Genomic DNA, 11,603 nt, shown 5'->3' on the forward strand with positions numbered 1-11,603 from the left:
GTTAAATATATGTATTTAAATGAAATGCAAGAAAGAAAAATGGCTTACATAATTATTAGCATTAGCCTTGAAAAACTGGTGTCATTTTTGTAACTATCTTCATTCTTGGTTTCTTTTGAAGTGAAACTTCTTACACCGACATTCCACAAAAAAAAATTGTAGAAGTGGTAGGAAGGGTGAGGGCAACACTGGTCAATTTTAGCTGAAAAGTTATATATTGTAACAGGAGAGCAAGATCTTATAGTAACTCAACAATCCTGTTAGTGCCATGTAGCTTAAGCAATGGAGTGTTATTGAGTGAGCTCCTGTTAACTTAATTTCTTCTATTAAAATTCCCAATAGAATCGACTATTCTGGAACTTAATATTTTTTTTCTTTCAATATAAGAGGGAATGCATGATCATTATTAATACAATTTGAATTCATTACTTTATTTCCAGAAGTTTCACTTCAGTCTTAAGACTGCCACATTTATTTTTTTTAAATTTAAATCCTTCAACAGAAGTGGGAATTATACACAGAGCTGTTAAAAGGCAGAAATGTAGAACATGCAGTTTATTTCCTAAGAATGATGAAGTTCCACAGACAAAATACATAAAATTTACTCAGCTTATGGATATTTATGTTTTTTTTACAGAATATTTGAAGGTTTTCAACATAATTAAAATATTTGAGAACTAAACAATTTGTTTAGACTTTCACACTTAATATAAATAAGATTTTATCAAATAAATAGGGGTAATGAAATATATGGTTCATAATACCCAAGAATTTTCTTTTAAAATTGATCGATTCTATTTTCATTCATCATTATAATTTCTGTGGTTTATTAGTAATAAATTACTTGAGACCAAGGGATTTAATTGAGAAAAGAGTGATGTAATAATGGTTTAATTTGAATAATTTAGTTTCATTATCAGTATAAATAGTATCAACTCAAATAAAGTTAAAGATAAGACTTATCTTATTGACTGAAAGGATATAAATGCCTGTGTTATTCCCGAGATATATGAATATTTATAAATACACATACAAAACTTAAAATTAGCTATGTTTCTTGCTTCTAGCTCATGATTAACTACATACATAGAAATCAGAAGAACATTGATAAAACAATCATTTCTGTTCTCCCATATCATTAATTATAAAATATGCCTCATTGGCACCATATTTTACTAATTATAAAATAAAATGCTTCTAATCCTTTACCATACTAACACATTATTCCTAAAATCATTGTAAATGTAACAGAATCAATTAAAAAAATTAATGAATAACTTTTTAAAGAAGAATGAAATTAGAATTCAGTTTATGGGATCAATTGATCTTTCAATTATTCAGGGAGACTTTAGGTTAATATTTATATCTTTATTTGGTTCACATTAACATGGAACAACACACTAATTATCTATTCCATGTTAAGATGCAACAAAACAATTTAAAAAATAAACTGGTTCAGCGAATTAATATTCAAGGTTCAGCTGACCTCATCAGGAATATGTGGAATTTATTTCATGGCTAGACTCCTAACTTATCAAAGAACCTGATTTGATTATTATAAACTTGAGCTGGAGGGAAACGCTATCCTTTAATGGTAAATATTTATAATTTCATTAACTTGAAATTAACAAAATCAGAAACATAATGTCTACCAAGTACAGTTATCAGTATATCTTTCTCACTAATTCTATTCTTGTTTTGTTTTCTTTTAACTGTAACTTCTTTACCGATGTCCTACAACTTAAGAAAAAAACCATACAGGAATAAATTGATTTCATCCCTTTTGTAATGAGCTAATGAGTTAGGGATGCAAAAAGTTAAAAAGGTAGCATCAGAGATGAAATGATAATAAAGTTTTAGAACATTTGAATTAAAATATCTTGAAAATTAACAATCGGAGTTGTATGCTTAAGTGAGGGAAAACGTTCAGTACATCATCTTTGTAATGAGCTAATTCAAAATAATATCTAGAAGCTACATCTCTTGATACACTTGAAAAAATAACATGAAGCTCTACAATTTTATTGTTATCACAAACATGGATGGAATATAACTTTTGTCTATTAACACAATTCAAATGCCAACAAGTAAGATTGGGAGGTGTTACAATGCATTAAAAACAAAATGATTCACACATAATCACAATGCACATGGATATACATGCAAGAAATAACAAATAAATAGCAGCAAACAGCTGCAGGAGATTTATGTGCAACAGAATGTAAACTATGAGATGAACGAAGTGTTATTCTTATTTCCAAATATATATCAAAACAATTTGAAACATAATATGCCTCATACAAATGGTACTTCTGCTATATACTCCACAAGGTTCTCAATTAATACGGAAAGATGAAAATTTATATCTAATTCCAATAATATTAAGTGGAGATTTCAATAAACTTTTGCAGATGAAGATTCTAAACCATTAATAGATTTTCTACAAGATAAATTACTTTTAAGAATGATAAACTCACCATTAGAAAGAGCAAAAGCTGATACAATTGACACAGTATTTGCAAGATATACTAAAAACATTGAAATTGTATGGAGATATCCTCTGTGCTATTAAGAAGAGCAGGCTAAGATGGTTGGGACATGTGGAAAGGATGGAGCCCTGCAGGCTACCTAAAAGGATGCTAAATGGTGTACCAGGAGGAAAAAGGAAAAGAGGCAGACCCAGGCGTCGGTGGCTGGATGATTTGAGAGGAATGGGAGCTGAAAATTGGAGGAGTCTCGCTGGAGACCGCGAGGCATGAGAAAGAATAGTGGCAAAGGCCCAGGTCCTACAAGGACTGTAGCGCCCAACAGTGAGTGAATTGAAAAAATTCAATCAAGCGTTTACGCATCACAAACCTGTCATATCAACATTTACTAATAAAACTAATAATAATGTAAACTATAATTTCATGAATGAATAGTACAATTTAAAAAAATACTATTTAATAATTATAATTAAAAAATAATATAAAAATATTATTGTATTTTGGAAAATAAATATCATTATTAATAACATTTTAATTCACTATTTCATTAACGGAAGTTTCACTTTTGTCAGCCAATCCCAAGACTACCAACATTATTTTTTTTAATAGTCTATCATATTTTCTGAATATTAAATTTTCTGGAAATTATCCTTTTTCTACCAATTGATATTGAGTGCATAGTTACTTATGTTTCAAAATGGATGGTTTGTTGATTGAGAATAAAATAGAGATAAATTTTTTTTTTAAATATCGTCATATTCATTACTTTTTTACATTGATAAGCAAAAGTAGTGGATGAGGATTTTATAAAATGTACACTCAATTATATTTATACTAATCCCTAACTTTGACCCAAAAAGGATGAAATGTTTTCAAAATACAAATCTGTCAAGGAAACTATGTTTGCTAATGTGTAAGTGAAAGTAGCCAATTAGAATTATACAATAATCGTCAATTTTCCTCCAATTTAAGGCCCGATCAGACAAGCTGCTTTTGGAATACAGTTGTTTCAATGAAAATATATTTACGCATGCATAGCGAAACATATATGGTGTTTGATAAAAGTGTTTCTGAATCAAAATTACCCATTATTTTAAATAATGATTTTTTTTAATATGACAAATAATTGGATACTAGGATAATAAATGACAAAAATTTAAAAGTGAAAAATGGTTAACAACACGAATTTATAGTGAAAGAAAACTAAAATGTGAAAAGGTAAATAAAATATTTGTAAGTGTAATTTATATTAACAGTTTAAGTTAGTATATGAATAATGAATAATATAATATTGATGATTTCTAGATGCATAGAATAAAATGTGATTTTCTAAAGATGGGGCCAACCCCCAAAACATAGGTATAATTGAAATTTTAAATTAGAACAATTTATAATAATATAGGAATTGCTGGAATATATAAATGTCACTAGTTTATTAACAATATAAATATAACTTCTTATAAGTTCTAGCTTTTCAGGTATAGGACAATATTATTTTCAAGCTATGTCCAAATTTCCTCCCAATTCGAGAATTGGCCACATTGGACAAGCCCTTTCCAAAATATATGTGTGGCAAGGAAAATACATTTGTGCAAGTATAAGTGAAAGTATGGGTCATAATTTGATAAAATCTATAGGGGACCTTCTAGGAATCAACTTGCACAATCCTGACTACAGAGGGGCCTGGAACCAAATTTGTTCCTTGATGTCTAGAATGTAAAATGTGAGAACAAATTTTCAATTCTGAGGTTAAAATGTTTTTCATTTGCTGCATGAATACAAAGCTATAACATTGGGAGTGAGAAAGAAGAAGAAGAAAACGGCTAAATCAGACAATATTTGAGCAATTAATCACAAAGATCAGAAATATTTAAGTAATACAAATAACAATTTATAGGTAGAAAAAAGGAAAACAACTAATAACAGACATGAAAGTAGTTATATTTTGTTATAATTCATGCATCCATAATAAATGGATCCTTTAAAAACTTAAAATAGATAATAACTGAAAACTATAATATAAAATTAAAACAAGAGTCGAAAAACAATTAGATTTAACTACTAACTGATCTCTTCAATAAAATGATATGGAAGAAGTACATGACTCATCATGTCTGAAACATTTATTTAAAACAAAAAGAATCCTTATAAAAATGTGTATGAAATAAATATACAACAAATTAATCTTCCAGAAAAAAATATTGTCCTGCTCTTTTCTGCTCGACATCCTAAAAAATAAAAAATACAAATAATAATTAAAGTTTTAAAGATCAAATGATAAACTTCTTGATATATTACAATTTTTAGAAAAAAAAAAAATTAATTTGTTCATGATCTAACAATAAATTATACTAATTACATTTGTGTTTTATAATAAAGATTTTTTTAAATAGATGTTAAAATTATATGGTATATAAACAGCATGAAATCAACAATAACATAAGAATGATGAATTGTAAATGGTAAAAAAAATCTATGATTTGAAAAACAATTACAATCTGTTTCTGTATATTTGGCTATGTAATTATCTATATATCAAAGCTAATGATTTATCATTAGAGAATACAATTTATGAGACAAGCAGTCATTGAAATACAGGTGTATTCCAAAAGGTGTTTCTCGCTTACCCTAGCAAAAGTAGTAAACGGAATCTGGTACAGACTGGTGTTTACTGGTAATTATTTTTTAGGAATTTTGAATCCTCCCTGAAATGTAATTATCAGACTTGATGCTACAAAGCATTCTTAGGAAGGATGTGAATCTGAAGTACGGTTGTCCTCTCCTTTTTGTAGAATCCAAAGAATGGCAATAGATATCCATGAGAGAACTAGTTCCCATGAGTATGCATTGATGGACTGAGGAATTCAGTTTCCAAATTCATATGGGGACGATTGCTTGCTTGATAATGTTATAGAACAGAGTATTAGACAAAGACCCAGGAGTCAGCAACAGAGAGACAGTAGAATAAATCCAAGACTCAACAAGACTTTAAAGATTAAATTTTTCAAAACCTAGCTTTATTGCACATCTATGGTATCAGGGAAACCACCATTAATAATTTCAATTTCAAAGACAATGTCGTTTTTGAAATACACAGATCAATAAGTCAGTAAGTGAGAGTTTATAGACACATATAACCCAGTTTTGTTATATAGGTTACCAACTACATCACCAAAGTTATTTTGAAATACATGACATATCTATATTAAAATTCAACTCACCTTAACAGAATTGGCTTTGTTTATCCTAGGCCTATAGTTATTAGGATCTCTACGGAATGTAATCTCAAGTACTTCCAGGAACCTATTCATTCCAGCAAGAAGGCTCTGTGGGGAATTGGCTGTCGTTTCAACAGAAGGTGTCCCTTCAAATACAATTACTCTATCTGCGAGGTAGGTAGCCATAATAAAATCGTGCTCTACTACAAACCCAGTCTTTTTAGCATGTAGAATAAACCTTTGAACATAAAATAAAATAGGAATATACAATTTAACAGCTTGGTGATCATGTTTAAAATATTTTTGATAACTCAAACAACTAAATGTTAAGTTGAAAGGAATATGGTCCGGGTGCGGTAAAAAAAAAACTCAAATAGTAGAATTATACTATTTTAATGAGCCAACGTTTCGCCCCACGTTGCAGGGCTTCGTCAGGGCTAAAAAAGATACAAACACATAGTTACAAATAACTATGTGTTAATAATTTGTAACTATGTGTTTGTATCTTTTTTAGCCCTGACGGAGCCCTGCAACGTGGGGCGAAACGTTGGCTCAATAAAATAGTATAATTCTACTATTTGAGTTTTTTTTTACCACACCCGGACCATATTCCTTTCATCTATCCACACGGTCAATCAACAATCTTCCAGCAACTAAATGTTAAGCTAGTTTTCTTATTATAACACTATGTACTATTACTTCTCCTTAATTAATGTTCGTCTAGATTAACCAAATGGCAGGATGTTTTGGAACTAACTTAATGGAACCTTTCAGTATCAGACAATATTTTGCAAAATTTTAGTTATATAATTGTAGTTATTCTTAATAATTTAAGAACTTCTGAGATTTAAAAAAAAAAATATATATATATATATTGAAATCAAGAATGCATTGACAAACTGACAGTTGTGTTGGAATAAATTTGAAAAATAACAATATTCCTTTTAATAAATATTCATTTAAAAATGTATTAACAACAACAAATAAATTTTATTTGAGCTGCAGTGTAACATGTATGCGTGAAAATTTGATAACTGATTTTGAAAGTTAATGTAGGGACACACATTATCAATATAATTAATGTAAAAATTAACCATAATGATACATAAAAAAGAAACCTTTTAATAACTTTAGCAGCAACTAAACGTTGTTCTGAGTCCAGGTAGGCAGATGGCTCATCTATAAGGTACACATCAGCAGGCTTGCCCAGGCAGAGTGTTAGAGCCACTCTCTGCAACTCACCTCCTGATAGATTCTGTACTTCCTGATCCATGATATCATCAATCTTCAATGGCTTCATTACATCAGTCACAAACTGTAATACGAAATATCACTAGAATGATTAAATAATAATAACAAAGAGTTATTAAGCAGCCAAAAAGTAGAGAAGTATTCCAGTAACGAACATGTGTAATTTTAATCATACATTTTTATCCTCACATTTCAACTGTTATTCAACTAATATTAAATTCCAAGGGTAAATTTCAAGTATAATATTACATACGATAAATTATAAATGTTCAGTCCAAGTCAATCATTAATTAAAATTATTTCATTTCTTAAAACAGGTAGTAATTAATTACAGTATTAAAAATGCAATATCTGAGATCATAAAAAATATAGTTCAGTAAAATTAGAATTTTGGTCAGAAGAAATCCAGGTAAAGCTGGAAATATATTTTAAATTATTCATTTTGCCTCTAATAAGTAAGTTTGCGCTGATTTTTGTCAATGGCATAAGATGAACAATCAATAAATTTTTCAAATTGTTTGCTTTATTCAAAGTAACTCAAAAACTAACCACTTTATCAGAAATATAATTATTTTATAACATTTAGAGCATAAAATAATGCTGTGCCGAATGACTACCACAACATTAGAATTCGATCAACGGATATATTCAAAACAATCAAATAGTGACTAATTTTATCCATTTTGTAAACTTGGTGCTTCAATAACAACCTAAAGATCAAAAACATAGAGAATAATAATTAGACAATCTTAATAGCTTTTTTATTATTATATTATTTTAGAAATTTGAGCAAGTATAATCAACTAATGTTTACTTTTTTTAAATTAGGCCTTATAGTTAAATACAGGAACTACAAAATACAAAATTTGTTATTAAATCTGTGTAATAAACATTTTTAAACAAAACCTCATTCAAATGGAATTCTACATAATAAAAGTCTTTAACTGAATATAAGTTTTTTTTTTCTGAAATTGGAAAAATATTGATTTTTCTAAACTAATAAGTATAATATAGCTATAACAAAAGAGATAAAATAATTACTAACTAAAAAACTTCTTAACTTGATACAAACTATTTTTATAAAATTTAAAAATATAGATAATTTTAAATTATTAGGTCTAAATATATATATATGTTATAAAAAAGGTAAAAATTTATTCTTTTATCCCCACCCACACCATTATTAACGCAAATTCTAGTTTATCTGTAGATAAATTATCTGCAGTAATTACTCTATACATTTTTGGAATATGAATGTTTACAAATGAAACAAAATTCAAAAATCTGAAAAATCAGGTACTATTTGAAAACCTATTTTGAATACACCCCTTGTCAGAGTCTGTTTTGCTTGTCATATGACACAAAATTTAATACTCTAAATAACATAATTAGGCTGTGTTAGTGGTTAGCTTTTGAGTTATTTTAATAAACTAATAAAAGTACAAAATTTTCGAATGAACTAGCCGATCACGCTGCAAGAGAAGCACTCGTGCTTCCGGGACGGGGTAAAGCAATTTTAACTCCGTCAGAGATGAGCAGGCCTCTTGGAAAGGAAGTCAAAGATAAATGGCAATCTTTGTGGTATAAAAGCCCAATGAATAAATTAAAAATTATTAAAAAGGATGTCAAGCCCTGGGGTACCTCCCGTCGTAAATGCCGTAGAGAGGAAGTTGTACTGACCAGGCTCAGAATAGGTCACACAAGGCTTACCCACTCCTATCTTATTTCAAAAGAAACGCCTTCGAACTGCCAGTATTGCAACAACAATCTAACAATAAGCCATATTTTCCAACAATGCCCATATTTCACACTACACCTCAATAGCTTCGAACTAAACCAAGATATCTCAAAAACCCTTGGAGACGATGATAAAATAATAGAATTAGAGTTTTAGTTTTTAAAATAACAACATTTACTGGCAAAGATATAACATTGGAAGAATGGAAGAAAAAAAATAATAAAATTAAAAAATAAATAAAATTAAACAAATATAAGTAAAATTAAATAAAATATAAATGGCGTTGATGACCAATGAAGTTTGGCGCCACTAAACAAAAAACAAACAAAAATTTCGATGATTTGTAGGTGTTTTGCTTAATGCCATACATCAAAATTAGTTCCAACTTAAATTCTACTTTTAAGAGGAAAAATGCATAATTTAAAAAATATTTCTTCCAAACATGGCCCTTATTTATTCTCTGTTTACTGGATAATACAGTCACACAAATTTTTTGTTTAAAAACAAATTGGCAAAAATGTTAATTTACTATTTTCTCCTAATAAAAGACATTTTTTTCTCAAATGTGTACTTTCAATCACAATATTAATTTAATGGATTCTTTATTTGGGACATGTTTTAGCCATAAGTGACCCTAGGAAAATTACTATTTTATAAGGTTTAGGATCTTCAATGGCAATATAATGTACATTAAAGGATAAGATGGATATGGTAAGACTAAAAGATGGAATAAAGAACTTTAAAAAAATGAACAGAGTAAATTGAAGGAAGTTGAAATGAATTGAATAAAATATTAATAACAAATACAAATAACGAATTAAAAAAATAAAAAAGTACAGCAAGAATAAAAAATGAAAATATGAAATAATTAATAAAAGTAGTAAACTAAAAGAAGGAAAGAAGTAATAAGGAAGGAAATACAGTGCAAGTATGGTTGGTTCACAGATTATTTATACCCCTGATTCATTTGTCAACCCACAATAATTATACTGTATTTCCTTCCTCATTGCTTTCCTTCTTTTAATCTACAACTTTGGTTATAATTTTCTTAATTAACTAAACATTTTGTTTGTTATTACATATTTATATAATCATAGCACAGATAATTTTACATATATCACATAGTTATTTTTATAATTCAGTACTTTATTTATAATTAATAGTTTATATTGTTTCCAATTTCTTTACATTTTTATAATTTTCTACATTCCATCATGTTTTGTAATTTGTTTATGTAACCCTTATAAACCCACGACTTAGGTCGAGATGTGGGTTTTTAATAAATAATTTTTTAATGTTTTGAGTACTTTTCTGACCACTAGTTGGACCTTTTATTCCTTCATTTAAATCTATACGGTCAACCATATATATATTTGGACATTCACAATTTTTTAAGGAACAACACCATAAAATTACCTGAGGATGAATGTAAGCATCCCGAATCTTTTCATGCAATAGCTGCCTGACGAGTCCAGTTGATTTAGGACTGATTTTCTGTGGTTTGTAACTGATATTCAACTGTGGCAAATCACCTGAAATAAAGAAAAAGATAATATGTCTGAAAATAGGAAAAATCATTATATTAAGTTATTTTAGCAAATAAACATTTACCAGACCCATCATCAGGTGCTAGGTTTCCTGCTAACATTCTGATAAAAGTTGTCTTCCCAGTTCCATTTTCTCCAAGAAGAACAACAATTTCTGAATCTGTAAACTGGCCTGCCTGGACTTTAAGCTTGAAAGGCCCCATTGTCTTGCACATTTTCGGGTACTCATAATGCTGCATTCTCTTCACCTCCTCTTCAGTAGCACTTTCAGCAACTTTGAATACTAAAGACTCATCTCGAAAACGCAGGTTTTCTGTAGGTACAAATCCATCCAAAAATATGTTGATACCTGAGAACAAAAGAAGCATAATATCAAAGCTAAATATTCAGTGATAAAATATGAAAACATTACACAAAATATATTTAATAATTACCTTCTCTTACAGAAAATGGCATGGTAACAACTCCATAGACACCAGGTACTCCATATAAGCAACAGATAAAGTCTGATAAGTAATCCAATACTGAAAGATCATGCTCGACCACAATAATGAACCTAGTGTATAATGTGAACAAAATAACATTCAAAATACAAATACTTGATTAAAATATAAAAAAATAAATATAATTTTGGCAAATATGAATGTAATACTTTAATAATAAGGAAAAAACAGGAGGTCTTAACTAATATAATTGTAAAAAAAAAAAAAAAAAACTACAAATTTTGCAAACATACTTATCAGGCCGGATAAGGGATCTGATAGTGTAAGCAGCTTTAAGACGCTGCTTGACATCTAAATAACTAGAAGGCTCATCAAACATGAAAATATCTCCATCTTGAATGCAAACCATAGCACAGGCAAACCTTTGCAATTCTCCTCCTGAAAGATTCTCTATAGATCTATCTCTGATTTTATCTAGATCTAAAAACAATAAGAAAAAAAATTATATTCTCAAGTTATTTTACAAATTGGTACAACCTTCACATTATTAACTTATAGAAAATAATTTTAGAAGAATGAGAAACACAATAATTATTAATTAATAATTAGTATCAGTACTAAAAGTTAACAAATACCAAGAAAAACAAAAACCTCTAACCAGGGAAAATCATATTATTTATAGGAAACAAACCTTAACTTACCTAGTAAAACACAGATTTCATCTTGATTTTTTCTCTCATCTTTCCTATCTAAAAGAGCTTGAACTGTTCCCTTAACAGCTTTTGGAATCTGGTCAACATACTGTGGTTTAATTAAAGCTTTAAGATCATCTTCCAAAATCTTAGTGAAATAATTCTGTAATTCCGAGCCTCTAAAATGATTTAAGATTTCTGCCCAATCAGGAGGATTCTAGAATTGAA

The 11,603-nt window shown here is 28.7% G+C and overlaps 1 protein-coding gene across 1 annotated transcript in view; it reads right to left on the minus strand.

The window, feature by feature from the left end:
* Nucleotides 1–4,594: 4,594 nt before the first annotated feature.
* The window catches only part of pix (ATP-binding cassette sub-family E member 1 pix), an 8,102-nt gene continuing 1,093 nt past the window's right edge, over nucleotides 4,595–11,603 (minus strand). Inside the window, exons 4-11 of the mRNA XM_014419792.2 lie at nucleotides 11,385–11,592; nucleotides 10,977–11,163; nucleotides 10,675–10,796; nucleotides 10,305–10,589; nucleotides 10,110–10,225; nucleotides 6,823–7,019; nucleotides 5,708–5,942; nucleotides 4,595–4,714 (exon numbers count right to left, since the gene is read on the minus strand). Coding sequence (XP_014275278.1) covers nucleotides 4,667–4,714; nucleotides 5,708–5,942; nucleotides 6,823–7,019; nucleotides 10,110–10,225; nucleotides 10,305–10,589; nucleotides 10,675–10,796; nucleotides 10,977–11,163; nucleotides 11,385–11,592 — 1,398 coding nt within the window. The 3' untranslated portion in view covers nucleotides 4,595–4,666. The remainder of the gene's footprint in view (nucleotides 4,715–5,707; nucleotides 5,943–6,822; nucleotides 7,020–10,109; nucleotides 10,226–10,304; nucleotides 10,590–10,674; nucleotides 10,797–10,976; nucleotides 11,164–11,384; nucleotides 11,593–11,603) is intronic.

The sequence above is a fragment of the Halyomorpha halys genome, unplaced genomic scaffold, assembly GCF_000696795.3.
Source record: "Halyomorpha halys isolate HHAL.00 unplaced genomic scaffold, Hhal_1.1 Scaffold251.1, whole genome shotgun sequence".
Taxonomy (NCBI): domain Eukaryota; kingdom Metazoa; phylum Arthropoda; class Insecta; order Hemiptera; family Pentatomidae; genus Halyomorpha; species Halyomorpha halys.